The sequence below is a fragment of the Chrysemys picta genome, chromosome 1 (genome assembly GCF_011386835.1).
Source record: "Chrysemys picta bellii isolate R12L10 chromosome 1, ASM1138683v2, whole genome shotgun sequence".
Lineage (NCBI taxonomy): Eukaryota > Metazoa > Chordata > Testudines > Emydidae > Chrysemys > Chrysemys picta.
In genome coordinates, this window is record NC_088791.1 from 162,827,728 (window position 1) to 162,845,307 (window position 17,580).

General features: G+C 43.5%; 1 protein-coding gene across 8 annotated transcripts in view; it reads left to right on the plus strand.

The window, feature by feature from the left end:
• The window catches only part of NECTIN3 (nectin cell adhesion molecule 3), a 198,791-nt gene that overhangs the window by 70,347 nt on the left and 110,864 nt on the right, over positions 1–17,580 (plus strand). Inside the window, exon 1 of one of the 8 annotated variants that reach the window (XM_005283612.4) lies at positions 1,310–1,628. The exons of 1 other annotated variant lie outside the window; for it this stretch is intronic. In XM_005283612.4, the coding sequence (XP_005283669.2) occupies positions 1,487–1,628 (142 nt within the window). In that variant the 5' untranslated portion in view covers positions 1,310–1,486. Of the gene's footprint in view, positions 1–1,309; positions 1,629–17,580 lie in introns of those variants that run through there. 6 more of the 8 variants (XM_065588388.1, XM_024103460.3, XM_065588394.1 and 3 more) reach the window with 6 other exon arrangements.

The window sequence follows — 17,580 nt, forward strand, 5'->3', positions numbered from 1 at the left end:
CTTTCACTGATGCCAGTTCTAATCTGTTTCCCTAGAGCAGCAATGAATGAAACTTGTTATCATATGATGTCTTTGATGGACTGTGTGAAATGAGTTTAGTCTCAGACCACTTTGTGGAGGACAGGTGCATCACAAAACAACCCTTACAGCTGGCACAGATTTGTACCCTGGTTGGTATTCTCAGCAGAGATGCCAAGTAAAGAATGGAGAAGGAAAATAAATTATCCTCTCACCTCTAGAAGTGTTGCCCCCAATAAAAGTTTAGACACATTGATGGAGAAGTGTATGGAAGCTTGTACTGCTGCTGCCCATTGTGTATCTTTTGTGTAAATACAGAACTTAAAGCTGTCAAAACCAGACTGGCATAATCAAAAGACAGTAATGTCCCACAAAAATAAGTATTTGTTAATCCAGTAAGCAGCTATCACCTAACTGACTGCATCCTTTTTTCCTGGCTCTCTCTCTCTTTTCCGAAATAACTGAAAACACTGTAATTCCACAGCATTTTTATGCCAGCTTCTAGAAGTATTTCCAAAGAGAAGACACATTTCTTAGCAGTTGTAGTCACTTGCTGCACTGTTGTGGATTACTTGGAGCTATGTCACGACTTGGTAATGAGGAAGCCCTGTGGTCCCACAGCTGATCCATGGAAGAAGCGCTGTACAGCACACTTTTTTCTCTCTTGCTGTGTTTCTGGGTGTGCCTGTGTGTCTTTCAGCGCCTCACCTAGGGAATCCCCTCACAGGGGAAACACGGCTGCCAGCTTGCTCAAGAGTCCTCCTGAGTGTAGACTGTGGGCTTTTACAATGTGGGGCTAAAGCCGCCCTCCCACCCCCTAAAATGAGGGGCTCACCAAGCCGCAGAATAACTTGGGGAGAAGTGCGGAGGAAAGGTCGGAAGAAGGAGGGGGCGACCCGGCTGAAGGATGGAAGAGGGGAACGGAGAAGGGTGCCCGGGGAGAAGGAAGGCAGAAGAGGAGAAGGACAGAGAGCAGGGAGCAGAGGAAGAGGGACAGCGGGGGAAGGATGGCGGCAGGGTAGGAAGCACAGGGAGGGACAGCTCCAGTCAGCGGGCGAGTGCGGAGCACTGATTTCCCCCAGCCCTCCTCCGGCGGCTGCAAGTGGGGAGGGGAAGGAGAGGGGAGGGACGGGACGTACCAATAGGCCCCCGGGGGGAGGACAGCATGATACCCCCCCCAGCTCCCGGGACTAGTCCTTTGGCCGGCGGGGGCTGCACCGCCCTGGTGTGGGCGGGCTCATTGGAAAGCGGGGCGTGGGGGGGGGGCGAAACGGTTTGCCCCGGGGAGGAGGCGGTGGGAGCGAGCGGCTCTCCCCCCCCCCCCCGGCGGGGTGGTGCGGCCCGTTCCGAGGAGGGCGCTGCGCCTCCCCGCTCAGTGACACACAGACCCGGCGCGGGGAGGCGGTGGCTGGTCGGGGGAGCGGGGCGGGCTGGGATCGTAGCGGCGGCTGGGAGCCGAGTCCGGAGCATGGCGCGGACCGCGGCGGCCGCTCCTCCCACCCGCGGGGAACTTTCCGCTGCCGCCGCGGATGCTGCCTCGTCCCCTCCGCGGCGGCCCCCGGCGCTGCCCGGCCCGGGGCTGCTGGGGCTGGGGCTGCTCCTCTGCTGCGGTGAGTGAAACTTTTCCTCGGGCGGGGCCGGGGCAGTTGCCGGAGTTCGGCGAAAGTTTTTGCAGCGGGGCGGCCGGGGGGGCGACCCCAGCGGCTGCGGGGGACTCTCGCGGGGCGGGGCGGGAGGTGGCTCCCGGCGGGGGTGCGTGTGACGGGAAGAGCCCGGCTGGCGAGAGCCCCCCGTGCGCGCTGGGGGGAGAGATAACGGGTCTGTGGGGGCGGGAGTGCCCGGCCCGCTGCTCCCGCTCCCGGCGGGGGGATTGGCCGGGGCCGGGGCCGGGCGCTGTTGCTGGGCGCGGGTTGTGTTTAGATTCCACTTGTCGCGGTGGCGGCGGGACCGTTACTGCGGGCGGGGCGCAGCCGGGGTGTCTCCGTGGGGCTGGAGCCTGGCGCGGCGCCAGCTGCGGAGTGAGGCTCCAGCCACCCCCCTTCCAAAAACAGAGACTCCGGCTCGGAACAGCTGGTGGCTGGAGCCGAGTTGACGCTGCATAAAGCGGGGCGCGGGGTAACTGCAGCCGCCCAGCTCAGCACGTGGGTCTGTAAATCACAGCCCGGGGGGCTGGGTGCTATTTGCGGGTCTGGGGTCCTTTCTCTCCCCCCTGACACTGCGAGTTGATACCGACCAGCTTGTGGAGTCGGGATCGAGGTCTGCCTGTTTGATCCTCTCGCCCCTTGGCTGGAGAAATAGGAGCTAGCGGTACAGCGTGCACAGCCGGGTGTGTTGGGGGAGTCGACGGGGTGGGTTTTCTGCACGTGTGCGACGGTGTTTCATAGAGGTGTAGAAATGTTCCTTGTTTCTGATGCTGTCGCTTGAACGCTTGCTCCTCTTCTCTCCCCCCCCCCCGATGTTTGCTAGCAGGGGTAGCTGCTTTGGGGGTGTACTTGTTCAGACTCCCTCCCTGCCGTGGAAAGCTCGTTTTGTCCCCTCCGAAGCGGTCACACGACCCCTTCACGCCTTTACTTTGAATCTGCTACTGCTCTTACTGAGAGCGAGGGCTTAAAGCACGGGGACCCACCTGTGGTTTGATGTAGCCATGTGTGGGAGACTTACACTCCCCCCAACTCTGCTCTTGCGGAGAGTAGCTGGGTCGGCAGTATGGTTGAAATTACTCAGTGTCTTTTTGGAAAAGAAAGGGGGTACGGCCTGTTCGCATTACGAGTTATGGGGGAATACAGGAGGAAAGTGGACTTGGTATTGGTCGGTTGTAAGAAAGAAATTAACGCAGCAGCAATTATGTCACTTTCCAGCGCAATATACTAAGTACCTAACGAGGCCTCTGCTGCTGCTTATCGCTTGCTGTGCACCCTCTTGGCGGTGGGCTTCATACAGAGACTGGGAGCAGTGTGCCGCGAGAGTGCTTTGCGGCAGCGTTTCTGTATTCAGCGAGATGCCCTTGCAGGGAGGGAAGGAGAGGGCTGCTGCTGGAAGTGCGAACTGCTGCATCATTGCCTGAGGGGGCAGACTATCACAAAGTGTGCTTCATAAGGGTGGGGTAATAACAATTGGAACCGCGCTCAGGCTCAAGAGAGCTCTGGATAATCGTCCACCGTACTTTACTGCTTTCTGTTTTTTGCAAGATGAGGTTTTCGTGGGCTCAGTCATGCTTATTGTGAACTCAGCTTTGTTTTGCTTTGAATTGGGAGATGATAGTGTAAGCAGTTTTGTGTGTGAATGGCTAACAGGCTTAACTTAATCTGTCCAGGAGATGGTTATTTTTTGAGTTTAGCACAAAAGTTAAATGTGCAGCATTTGATTTAACAACTTGGGTTGTGCAGATTTAGGTAACTGAGTTAAGTCCAGATGAGAGATGGTCTTGTTGGCATAGATGTGAAGTATTGTATGATCTAGAAGTGCTCCAGAATTAGTGGAGTTGCAAGTGGTTAAGCAGAGCTTTCATATGTGTATTTATTTGGTGTGTGGCATGCAGAAATCACTTCCAGAGTACAGTATCAAATCTTTATATGGATTCTTTTTCTTTTTCTGACCTTTGGGTTGAAAGTTGTTAGACAACTAAAATTCAGCTCATCTACTGTAATTATTACACTGAATAAATAGATTTGAAAACTAGATGTCTGTAAACTTACACAGAAATTATAACTGTAGTTTTGACATGGTTTTTCTTAACTAGAAAATTGCCAGATAATCAGTAGTTAATTAGACACACATAGTTACCATGCCTTATACTTGGCTGAAGGGACTCAAGACAACCATATTTTAATTATTATTTAAAAAAAATATTTATTAAAATATAAAACTTCATGCTGAGCTATATGCTGACAACTTGTTTTTCCTCTAGACTGAGTAAAAAGAATAAGAATCAGTCGGGATCTCATGCACTAGCCCTGTACTGTAATGGGGAGGGGTTGCAAACACAGTAGGGAGGCATGTTTCTTTCAAATTTGTGTTTAAATAAAAAATGACTAGTGTTGTTATAACTGTGTTGGTCCCAGGATATAAGAGACAAGGTGGGTGGCAGTATCTTTTGTGGAGCCCAGAGTGGAGTGCTTATGCTGCCAATAGCAGGTAGTTGGAAAGTCTCTCTGACCACAGAAAATGTCACAAAAGTTGGTCCAATAAAAGATACTACTTCAGCCAGGTAGTGTCTCTACTGTAAATCTTGCAGAAGTGTTTCCCTGAAACTGAGGAGTTGAATCAAACTGGGTTTGGCATTAATCTAGTTAGAGCTCTGAGGGGCAGCTCTAAATATTGCAAATCTATAATGCAGATTAGAGTAAAAGGAATACGAGACCTCTGGAGCTCTTGTATGTTTTCCTGAGTGTCTCATGAATAAAATGTAAGTTAACTTTTTGGGGGAACCACAGTTCAAGAACTAATATCTCCATAGCTGCATGTCAAAAGGTTCTGTGTCTTCTAAAGAGGAAACTAATTGCACTTGTGTAAGATGCAGGAATATTGATAAATGACCAGTGCCAAGTAGACAGTAGCAGACTGAATCAGTGGTAAACTGATGATCAGACTTTTAATGATCAAGCCTAGTAATGCATTTCTTGGGTTACAGTTAACTAATATTCATATTGCAAGTGGTAAAAGGCATGCTTTCATAGCCTTGACAAACTTGTTGGCTAAAATCTCTGTTGGTTCTGGATCACTTTTGATCTATGTAAACTACATTGAATTCCATTATCCATTTCATTACACTTAAACAACACAAGGCTTGTCAAAAAGTTGGAATACCTGCTTTATGTAGTGCAATGTTTTCAGCCTGATTAAAAACTTGTATTGGGTGAGGGTCTTGTATAGATGTTGGTAGCCTGAAGCACAAGAAAATATTTAGTGATTCTTCAACGGCATTTTGCTATCACTCAACAAAGAGTCCTTAAACTGTCTGTACTAAATCTTTGGCTAAAATTTCCCACTTGCATGATTTCTTATCTCTTCCTCCATTGCTGCTACCACCACAATGCTTAAATGCTGCCAGGTACGAGTGTGGACACTTCCTGGGCAAGAGAGAAACTTGTTCGTGCCCACCAGAGTAAACCTTTCCCTGTTACTAACTAGCTTTAGGTTCTACAACCCTCATTTTTTCCCAGTGCAGGTTAGCAATTTACACCTCTCACTTTGGTAGACTCGAGTGCCCACTCCTTTGCTTTCAATGTGCACTGCAGGTGTCTGGGTTTGCTGCCTCAGAAAGCAGTACACCTTGGTTTATGTTTTCCTCAGCACAAGGAGATTAGACAGGAAACCGACTGAAGTTTATAAGAGAGAAAGATTTGCGTAAAAGCAAGTATTTGGAAACATAAGGCTATAGGTAAGTGGAAAAACATAACATGCAATCTATAGCCTATATTTACTTTCCTGTCTAAGGTAACTTGTTAGTATCTCTCACGCACAGGTCATTCCTTGAAGCACTTGTCCACTTCCAAAATCTGGGATTCAGTTTTTGTGAGACTCATGCTGGAAGAGTTCCTTTTCCTGTAATGGATCATCACTTGTGCCCCTTCATTTTTATACAGTCACATATCATTGTCTCTTGCCCAAAAGGGTCCTGATTTCTGAGAACTCTCCTAGGTTTGCTTGTCTTTGAAGTATGCTCAAGGTTTCATCTTTTTTATACCGTAAACAAAACTCTCTCCTTTGTTGGAGGTCCATTGTTCCTATGTGGATCAGGTCAGCCCTGTGACTTCCCCTCCTCAAGTGATAAGTTTGACTCCCAGTGGATTTGGAACACCATATTTCATGTACCTACATCTTACAAGAACAATGACAATCAACTAGTTCTTTGCTTTTGGTAGAAACCATATATGACCCTCTTTGCTCTAACATTGAGAAAATGGTCAAACACAGATATAATCTCGCTGCCAGAGCTTGTTTGGGCATGTTGTTGGTGTCACAGCCAGAGAACAGGTCTACTCTGGGACCTGTGTTCTACACTACAGAGTAAAATTGATGTAAAGCAGCTTACATCAACCTACTTACGTGTATCTATACAACAGCCTTACTCCTGCCAATGTAAGTGCCCCAGTACACCGACGACATAACTCCAGATCCATGAGAGGAGTAAAGCTTATGTCAGTGTAGTTAGGGGGACGCAGTGTCCGTGTAGACACTATGGGTTACTTACATCTGCTGTTGACTGTCATTCTTTTCATCCTGCTGGAACCATGAAATTGACAAGAAAGCCAGGCGTGGGTTGTCTCCCCAGGGCAGGTGGGGGGGCTCCAAATAGAGCTGGGCTGCTGCCCAGGTTCCCCGCTCCCAGCCAGATAGCTAGCTGGGCTCCTGATGGAGAGCTGCATGCAGAGCCGAGAACCTGGGCTCTCAGCCCTCCTCACTGCCTCTCTTAAGTTGATGGAAGTGCACCACTGACAGAAGGAGGGTAGTGAGGATATGAACCACCGCAGTAATTACTACAGTGGCTGTAAGTCGACCTAACATAGATCAACTTAAGTTTGTAGTGTAGATGTGCCATGGGTCTCACATTGTTACTACCAGTGCATTATTCCACCAGTCCTATCAATAATGGGCAATAATAAAGAAAAATAGCACGTGATATACATTGCTATAGTGCAAAGTGAAACTTTCTGGTATGTAACCAGAGAGGACTGTAAAAGTTCTGAGCCCTTATGGAAGAGAACATTATGATCTAGGAGTATGGACCTTCTGTCATCGTTACTCAAGCAGAATACAAAACATCCTGTGTGTGTGTGGGGGGGGAGAAATGACTAGCAGCGCCTTTGGGTTTTTATTTAATGCTGCTTTTCCAGCTATACAGTAGAACCTCTGTTATTGATGCTCATTGATCCATAACTTGCCTGAACTCCCAACGCTGTTGCACTGCTTACCACTAACGTCAGTAGCGGTACTGTAGTGAAGTTCTGAAGGCACATCTACACTACAGGTGCACCTGTGCCACTGTAGCGCCCATGTTGTAAAGCAGTTCTACTCATAAGTGTCAACTAATGACTGCTTCCTTACCTTGTTTCCTTTCTTAGATCTGTGGTGTGTAAAAACACAAATTAAAGCAGAAAGCTACATAAACAAAAGTGAGGTGAATGGGAATGATATAATAAAGTATGCAGTTTTAAATGCAAGGTAGCCTGAAGGAAATATTGTATGTCTGTTTAAAAAAAAAAAAAAAAAAAAAAAAAAGCTTTATTGAAACAGTAGCTTTAAAATCCTTTTTTTGCTTTTTACTGAAGCTAGACAAGAAATATCTCTGAGAGGGGGTTGAGTTTAAGTCGGTGGTCAAAAAATTTATATTCCTTAAAGGAAAGATTGGCGTATGAACTTGAGAGTATAGTGAAGCTTTTAAAAAGAAGGATGGTTAAATAGGTTGGATTGTAGAAATTGAAATGCAAGTGTGTGGGGAAGAAGGAGGAAATGGGAGGAAGAGGCTACAGTGTGTGCATAAACTTCTGTTGTGTTTTGTCCATCGAAATTATCATCAGACTGGTCATACAGAGTTTGAGATTATTTGATTTCCATTGAAAAGCTAGTAAAACTGAAGCCAGTAGACAAGATAAACTCTAGTGTTAGATTAAACCAATTTTCTAAGTTGGGGTATTTCAGAACATCCTGGCTCTTTCTATTATTGCTAAAATAGTTTGACAGGTAATCTAAGAAGGCATGTGTGACTGTGTACCTTCTTGTTACAGATAACAGGAAAAGCAGATGGAGTTGTGTAGAGGGCCTAAAAGGAAGTAGAGAAACTTGAGGGATAACTTCCAACCATGAATAAGATGATGGTTATGGCTGAAATGTATTGACATAGGAACGTGTTAATTTCAATACTGGATCACATCCAAGGCTCATCTAGTCCAGTTTCCTGTCTGATAGTCACCACTGTCACAGTTCAGGGCAACTGGACCTGTATTTCCCTTTAATGGCCCAGCACTGGTATCCACTCTCAGGCTTCTAGTTCTGCAGCTGTTGCCCCTCTTGGATGGAGAGATCTGTCCGTCTTCCTCCTAACTAGGATATTTTCAGGCAACACCATTCCTTGCCTTCACTGTGTATTTCCCAGCACAGACTGGTTGTCAAAGGCCACCTGCTTGCTTTTTCTTCAGAGAAGTGTAATTGCTACAGTTGTAAGGTACCACACAGTGTTTCCTATGCAAGCCTACTTTAGTCTTAAAATAAAAAAACGTAACAGAGAAAACATGGTACAAAAAATGAGCCTACATGCATGCTAATAAGCTTACCAGATTTAAACCCAACCCTTACATGGATTCGTCAAGACAAGACTTTCAAATCCCCACCCAAGGAGGATTCCACAAGTTCATTATAGCTTGAGCTCAGAACAAGCACCCAGTCCTTCCAACCCTGTCCTAAGGATTGGGGCCTTCGTGTACCAGGGGTCATGCTGGTCCCTAGAGAATCCAACTTGAACTAGTATATGCATATCTTTCCAGAACAGTGGCTTCAAAGTGTTGATAATGGAGAAAGAATATTAGTATCTCCCCCCCCCCCGCCCCCCAAAGAAGGTATGTTCGCAGCATCAACGCATATACAATTGCATTTTTAATACAATATACCCCAAAAGTATTAATCCTAATTCAATAAAACTTCATTGAATGCAATTAAGATAGGCTTAATTAATAAAATTTGTTCAGGATATTGTCAGTCTGTCCAGTCGCCACCAGGTAAGTTCGAGCATGAGGTAAAAACGCTGCTGTATGCAGATGTGAGTTAATGTGCCCTAAACCTGGTAAGAAATAAATAAGATGGTGTCAGAAACTTGACTCACTGTGAACTGGCAGAAATCCAAGGAAAAGAAAATGCCCAAGTTGAATCCTCCACAAGAAACTACATTCAGAACATAAGAACTGCCACACTGGGTCAGACCAATGGTCCATCTAGCCCAGTATCCTTTCTCTATTAGTGGCTGGTACCAGAGCTCAGGTGAATGCAAAGAACCAGGTAGTTGGGGTGAACTTCTGTTTTCCCCCTCTGGCTTTTGGTAGAGGTTTAGGGTCACTCTGAGCATGGAATTGCATCTCTGGCCATCTTGGCTAATAGATGTTGATGAATCTATCTTCCTTGAATTTATCTAATTCTCTCTTGAACCCAGTTATACTTCTCACCTCCAACATCCTGTGGCATTGAGTTCTGCAGGTAAGTTGTATGTTGTATTAAATCTGCTGCCCATTAATGTCATCAGATTGACCCCTGGTTTTGTATTTTGAGAAAGGGTAAATGACTCTTCTCTATTCACTTTTTCCACACCATTGATGATTTTACAGAACTTTATCATATCCCTCCTCGCTCTTTGTGGCCTTTCTTCGAAGATGAAGAGCCCTAATCTTTTTCGACTTTCCTTGTCTGGAAGCTGTTCCATCACCTTGAAAATCATTGTTGCCCTTCTCTGAACCTTTTCCAATTCCACTATATCCTTTTTGACATGGGACAACCAGAACTAGACACCGTATTCAAGGTATGGGTGTACCAGGATTTGTATTGTGGCAGGATATTTTCTGTCCCTTTCCTAATAGTTCTGTTAGCCTTTTTGATTGCTGCTGCTCACTGAGCTGAAGTTTTCAGAGGACTATCTGTGATGACTCCAAGATCTTTCTGAGTGGTAGCAGATAATTCAGAACCCATCAATTCTCTATATCTAAATAAAATATTTTTTCCACTGTGCATTACTGTACACTTACCGGTGTTGAATTTCATCTACCATTTTGTTCCGTCACGCAGTTTAGTTAGATTCCCCTTGTAACTCTATGCAGTCAGCTTTGAACTTCACTGTCTTGAGTAATTCTGTATTATCTGCAAACTTTGCCACCTTGCTGTTCACTCCATTTTTCAGATAATTAATGAATGTTGGCTAGCACAGATCTGAGTATTTACCTATTTTTATTGTGAGAACTGACCACTTATTCCTACCATTTGTTTTGTCTTTTAACCAGTTACTGATCCATGAGAGGACCTTCCCTGTTATCACATGACTACTTAGTTACTTAAGAGCCTTTGGTGAGGGACCTTGTCAGAGTCTTTCTGAAATTAAAAGTATGCTGTATCAACTGGATCACCCTTCTTCGTATGCTTATTGACCCCCTCAAAGAAATCTAATAGATTGCTGAGGTCTGACTTCCCTTTTCAGAAGCTGCATTGACTCTTCCCAAATGGTCTGAGAGGCCTTAATGGTGTCACCAGATAAATAAATGGAACAGAAAAAATTACAGGTCCTCTCACTAACTCAAACAGTGGTGAGTTAAGTAAAAAAAAAAATATTGATAAGTTTCTTGGAGGTAGATAAGAACCATTGCATTATTGACTAGAAATTGAAAATAGAGTTTGCTGCACAGAAGAATGCAATACCTGCATGGGCGTGCTTTTACTCAAGTGAACAACCTAGAGAAAGCATGGAAATACTTAAACGTATGAATAAAACACCATTGTCACAGAATCAGTGAACAAGTGAGTTCAATAGGCAGTCTTTAAAATAAAAAAAGAATAAAAGGAAAACCATACTTGATAATGTTGTAATAGTGATGCAGCTGGTGTAGCAATCTGAGCTTGTGAAAGTGTAAGTTAACTTCAAGAAAGTAGTGGAACCATAGTGCAACTAGTCATGAAAGAACCTAGGTGGAAAAACAAACAATAAAACACATCTTCCCTTGATACATGGCAGGTATAGTAAAGAATACAAAACAGATGAGGTCTACACAGCCAATGGAAGTTTGTGCAAAAAAATGTTCAAGAAGCTGGCGCGGGGGGACTCTCTTGGAAACAAAGGAATCCAGGAGATGGGTATGATTTACTTTGCTTGGGTTCTGCATGTTCCTTCCATGTCAGATGGATTTTATGGTAGGTATTGATTTTTCAACCCCTTCTCAATAGCAAGTGGAAGAAGATGAGATCTTCAGCCCCAGAGTCAGTCTCTCGCTGACTTTGTTCTATATCGTGTTAAATCAAATATATTAATTAAATATAGTGTTAAATTAATAATAGGTTAAGATTCAGAAGTGACTGACTGTTGAAGAGGAACTGAAGGAGATGAGCCCTAGCCCTAAATTGAAGTAGTCTAGAGTTGCAGTCAAAGGGCTGGGACAATTGCATGGCCAGATATTTGTGTTAGATCCTGTTCATTCATGGGATCAGTGTGGCTAATCTGATGAGCCTCAATAAAAACTGTGTTGGCATTTGATGGTAATAGGAGAACGAATACAGACCCTCTTGCAAGAAGGAGATGTACTGCGGCCCTCAGCACAGAGCTAAGGCTAAATTCTGCTGCTTACCAAAGTGAAGAAACGATGGAGAAGAATCATAAAGCAGAGCACTTGATTTTTGCTGACAGTAGTATGTCCCATGGTGACTGTGAAGGTAGGCTGGGAGGAAGATGATGTACCTTGTAGACTACAAGAAGCTGAAGCAATAAGGTGGCAGTGTATACTTTTGCCATTGAAGGTAACTCCAAAAAATTAAATGATGCAACAAGATGACTACACTAAATGTAGTTAGCACAATCTGGCACACTTCAATTTAACGTGATGGTGCTAAGCTGAAAAAAGTCATGCCACTGGGAAGCTATTCCTCTAGCTTTCTTAGAGATGGCATGAGAACAACTACAAATACTACACGAGCAAGAAAAATACCCTTCTAGTCTTGGAGGGAGTGGAAGCTTCTCTGGGATAGACATCAGAAATTAAAATTAAAACATGTTAAGAAGACAGCTGGGCTAAAAATGGAGGGAAAAATATGCCAGAATGAAAACTGGCAATTGGAATTTACAATGGATGGTTTCAAAAAACAACAAACAATTTCCACTACCTGTGAGTGTATTAACTTATACAGCTGCTAACTATAATAGAAATTAGAATGAAGTCCTATATAATCTATTTTGAAACACTCTGCAAACTACTTTAAATGGATTAAGGAAGTGGGATACATTTCTAGCACGTGTTTGAGAATTTTAAAGTATCTACTGATCACACAGCAAACATCTTTATATGATGATCACATGTCTACAGCAGTTGACCGCATCTGTACTCTCAGTGAAAAGTTAATCTATTTCCACAGAGATGATTGGAAGCCCCAAAAGCATGTTCAGACAGTCTTCAAACACTAGAACCAAGCATACACAAGTACAGAGAAGACAGGCATACAAGGTGGTAGCATATTTGCAGCATTTTAGTTGTGAGATGCTGCAAGCCATTCAGATAATGAAATAATGAAGAACAAAGCTAGGTGCTGTTTAAAAAATAAAATGGCTCTTGTGTTTTGAGACACAAATCTACTGCGGCACACAAAGGAAATGTCTTGATGGCTGATATTATATAGACACACTCAAACCTGATTATCTAAAGGCTTCACATGATATGGAAGAACTGAGTTATGTGGCTACGCCACATGATAATACTGAGTAAAAATACCTACAGCAGTTGATGATAAAGGACCGCCTGTAACCAATTTTTAAGGCATGGTTGGGGAGGTTGTGTTGAAAATTGACCCGTGGCATCTTTGCAAGAGTTGTTCAAAACTTATCTGAGAAGCACAGGGCAACCCTTAATTGGTCCCAAACGTGCCAGTTTATCAGATTGTGGGTCAGCAGCACAGATGCCAACCCTCTCAATTTTCTATAATCCCTCCAAATTTTACACTTAATTACAGAAGTACTAATTCAGGGTTAAATCTATGAATTTTGCAAGTGCACACACTTTTTGTCACTCATTGCTATTTGGGTCGGATGAACACAGCAGTTAATGCTTTGGCCATTGAGGGCGTTCTCTACCTCCCCTGTGGCACATGGGCAGAATATGCTGTGAGGGCCTGATAGGAGGCAAGCCACAATGATTTTGAATAGATTGGGGGCACTGCTGGATTCACCATCCAAAGCCATAGGCTGCATGTTGTGCTCTAACTGTCCCATGTGAGCCCTGCTGGACTATGTTTATGAGCCCTGGGTTCTTAGAGCACTCCAGCGGGGTCTGCAAGGGGCAGTTAGAGTGCGGCATGTGGCCTGTGGCTTCAGCAGTGCTTGTCTCCTACCATGAGATCCTCACTGCAGTCAGGATGGGAGAAGTAGTTGGAGGGGAGGGAGGAGGATATCCTGGGAAAGGCCAAGGTAATTAAGGGCCCTATCCAGCATATGTGGGCAGCTTTCCTAGGGCTAGTTCTCTCTTTCTGGGGATGGGGGTGAGGGTTACAGTGAGGGAGGTCCCAGTTGGCCCAGGCCCACCAGCCGTAGACAAGAAAGAGAGGTTGTGTTTTCTTGGTGGGGGGAGAGAGAGAGGAGTTCCAGTTTCTTTGGAAGGAGGGCAAGATGGGAACATGACACTTTGGAACTTGCTGTGAATCCAAACAGCCTCCCTGATTGGTTTCATCAACATCCCTAAAAGTCTCAGCACAAGGTTGGCAGCTCTGCAAGAGGTAAGACTTCAGCCAAATTTAGAGGGAAGGTGATGTTTTTAGTGATCTTGTTTCAAGGATACGTAGCTGAGAGTTCTCAAATAGGACTCTCAGGCTTTTTTTAATGATTGAAGTCGAATCTAAAACTCACTAGAGTTGAAACTGTGACCCCATGTCCTGAAAAGCTGAGTTGATTCTGGATAACAGATGGATGTAATAAGGGATGTGTCTGCAACAAAAAATACATAGTTTGGGCTGGGGTGCTTGGTGCTGCAGAAACAGCTGTCTTCAGCTGGTTAGAAAACTGGATTTCCACATCCTGAGCAAAGGGAGCCAACAGGCTTAGAATTCCTCAAATGGGTTAACAGTCATCAGTTATGGGGCTTGATCACCCAAGTGAAGAAACTGTGGCAAAATTCTTGAATGCCACAAGATGACTAATCTTAAAACCGAAGTGTGAAGCCAATGATTTCCCTAGAACTATAACATTGCTGAAAGACTTTTTAGCTTGGTGTGGAAGAAGGTGAGGTATCCTATTTCAATAGCAGAAAGTGAGGCAGAAGTTTAATCTGCCAGGCAGTAACTCTACACCAGGGTTCAGCAACCTTTCAGAAGTTGTGTGCCGAGTCTTCATTTATTCACTCTAATTTAAGGTTTCGCTTGCCAGTAATACATTTTAACATTTTCAGAAGGTCTCTTTCTATAAGTCTATAATATATAACTAAACTATTGTTGTATGTAAAATAAATAAGGTTTTTAAAATGCTTAAGAAGCTTCATTTAAAATTAAATTAAAATGCAGAATCCCCCGAACCAGTGGCCAGGACCTGGGCAGTGTGAGTGCCACTGAAAACCAGCTCACGTGCCGCCTTCGGCATGTGTTGCTTATCCCTGTTCTACATTGAATGTGATAGAATGGCATCGGGGATTATACAGTGGCATTACTCAAAGATGCTTGTTAATGTTACTTCCTGTGACTTCAAATACCTCATGATACTAGGAACGAGGAGAAAATCTGTTTGTTAGTGGGCACTAAGTACACAGTACCTGTTCTTCGCTCTCTGTAGTTCTGGAACCTTCCAAAGAATTCTGTGAAAATCAGAGTTCGTTCCCTTAAGTTACATTTCTGCTTAAATCATAAATTGAATTTGAAAAATGGGTATGCTTTAGGTGAGTGGTTTTGCAGTAGCTGTTACTGGGGAGAGGAGGGACTCCTTGCTCTGTAGGTTAATTCTGGAGGCTCTATAGAAATTGTAGTATTTGAGACTTGAGCTTTGGGGGGAAAATAATTGGGTTCAGCTGCCTCTTAGATGCTTTCCCAAAGAGTCTTCTTTTCTCCCCCACTCTGACGTAGTCACATCCCAGCTGGCAAGTGCAAGATGTCTTAGTAGAAGGGTAGTAGAAAGTACTTTGGCTACAGTAGTAGCCACGTACATCTCCTAAAATGGATAGCCTTAGGGAAGTGGAAATGCACGCTTTGGCATTTGCACCCCTCCCATCTGAGGATAATAATATTGGAGGGACTAGCAATGGGTCAGTGAAATTGTCCTGGGGGCTCACTGGGTGGCAATAAGCAGTATTCTCAGTCTAAGTGAGCTCTCGCATGCTTGAAAGCATGCAAATGTCTTGGGTCCAGGATTCCTTTTCTGGTGGTTCTCATGGCCACTTAAAAAATGACAGTGAACTTGAAGGGTATATCCCGTCTATAGTGTTGTAGCTGCTACTCTAGAGTCTGGCTCTGTACAAGCTTCTTTTCAGAAAGATAGGAGAGAGTCTGAAGTAGCGAGTCATGGAATAAACTGACCATGAAGGGTAAGCTGCTTTGTAACTTCCATTAGAGGCCAGCACATGCACGGAGGAACAAAAGTATGCTCAGTTACAGCATTTATTAAATCTCAATTGATTTGAGGTTAATCTTGCTATTGAAACTCCAGTCATTCTAGTTAGCATATAAATATTAATGGTTGGTTTTTTTTCTCTGAAACCACTTGCTTTAGTACCTTGGGGCAATGAGTTGCACAAGCAATTGTGTGAAAGTTTCTGTACCAGATTTAAATGTACTGCTGATAAACACTGTGAAAGTCCACCCTCTCAAAATACAAGTGTAATAGAATTAAGTGTGCCTGGCATACCCTGTATACTGTTAAATATTTCATATGTTTATCATATCCCCCTACCACCTCAAAGATAAAATGTTCCCATATTAACAAACCCTGTTAATATGGAAGCATTTTCATGTCTTTAATTTTCATAACCATTTCTGAATCACTTTGATTTCTGCTACCTCCTGCTTTGGAGGGTAACCAGGAATTAGTTATGTGCATATGATCATATGTTCAATATTCTTTTGCATCGTAACACTTGAGCTTCTTAGACTGAGGCTGCACATTAACAGGTCTTGATTGAGCTTCTGACAATGACTCTTGACTGAAATGAATTTAACTTTTTTTGATATAGAACAGGGTAAAGCACGTTGAAAAAGCTCATTCTAGCTTTCATTTGTCAACGAAGAAGTTAATCTACTGTTGCACGTTCTTCTACTTTTAGTTAGGTCAATCTACGATTTCATTCTTTGGTCACCTCAGTGTCAACTTCCTCTAGCAGACAGTTAATATAACAAACACTGACCCTAGTGAAGAACCTTGCAATGTCCTCCTAATAGCTTTTTGCTATAATAAAAATTGACTGATTTCTGATCATTGACAGTAATTTGTCTCCCCATAAGTACTTTACTTTGACCATCTTTTGAGTGGCTTTTTCAGATGCTTGAGTCATAATTTGGTCTCTTTTCTTTATCTGCTACTTGAGATGGTAAAAGTTAGGACTAAAAGAAGGAAAGTAAAGATTAAACTGGGAATGAATAAAAAGGATGAGGTAGTAATAAAACTCAATTTATGTAGTGTTTATCAATAATTCACTGTAGGTAAAATGTTGATGCAGAGACAGAGCACAGAGGAGGAAAACAATAGAAAATATACACTCAGACAATGCTTTTTAAATTATTTGAACGTGTTTAGAAAACATTAGCAAAAGTAAGATCACAAATACATGCATCTTTGTCAGCGGAAGTTGGCAGATCCCTCTTAAACTATTTAAGAAATAAAATGTAGTGACAAGAAGAATGAATACCCTAGGTGGTGAGCGGGCAGGAGTCAAGAATGAGGGAAGAGGAGAGACTGGATCTTCATCTTAATAAATAAATTAAAATCCATCACTTCAACAAGTCAGAATGACAGTCTTTGGTTTTAGTTTGGTTATGTTTTTGGCATTTAAAAAGTCTTGTCTGTCTTGATTTGTCTGGACAGCTAGATAAAGTGAAGTGTTGTGAAGGCCAAGACTATAACAGGGTTCAAAAAAGAACTAGATAAATTCATGGAGGATAGGTCCATCAGTGGCTATTAGCCAGGATGGGGCGGGATGGTCTCCCTAGCCTCTGTTTGCCAGAAGCTGGGAATGAGCAAAAGGGAATGGATCACTTGATGATTACCTGTTTGTTCCCTCTGGGGTACCTAGCCACTGTCGGAAGACAAGATATTGGGCTAGATGGACCTTTGGGCTGACCCAGTGTGGCCATTATGTTCTTAAAGTGGTTGGAGGCTAAGTCCTCTCATAAAGAGGTACTCCCATTGGGCACCCAAACACTGAATTGGGTATTTAAGGTAGATGTTAACTAAAAGACTTCCTTACAGCCTGACAAAATAACAAACCAGTTAGTCACTGAGTTGTATGTCCTGTGATGTCATAATTGTATTTTGTTAACTGAAGACATAGTATTAAAGGTGTGTGTGTGTGTGTGTATGTATGTATATATATATATATATATATATATATTAATTTTTTTTTGAACTTTTTGTGGGATGAGTGTAGAGAAAAGTAGAGCTCATTTGTCCCATTTCCCTCCTACAGCAAGGAAGCCTAATGACAATCAATCCCCTTTCCCCTGCACAATACAAGTCACTTCTAAGGAATGTCTCAAGGTATATGCCTTTGGACTAAAAACAAATGCAGACAGAATTATCTATGTACTGAGCAGGAAGAGAGGCCAGGGAGGTGCTCTAGTGTAGTTCCTATTCAGAGGAGTTTAGCAAGATGGAAAAGGGGATAAAATAGTACTTGGATAACAAGACTGTTTCTGACCTTT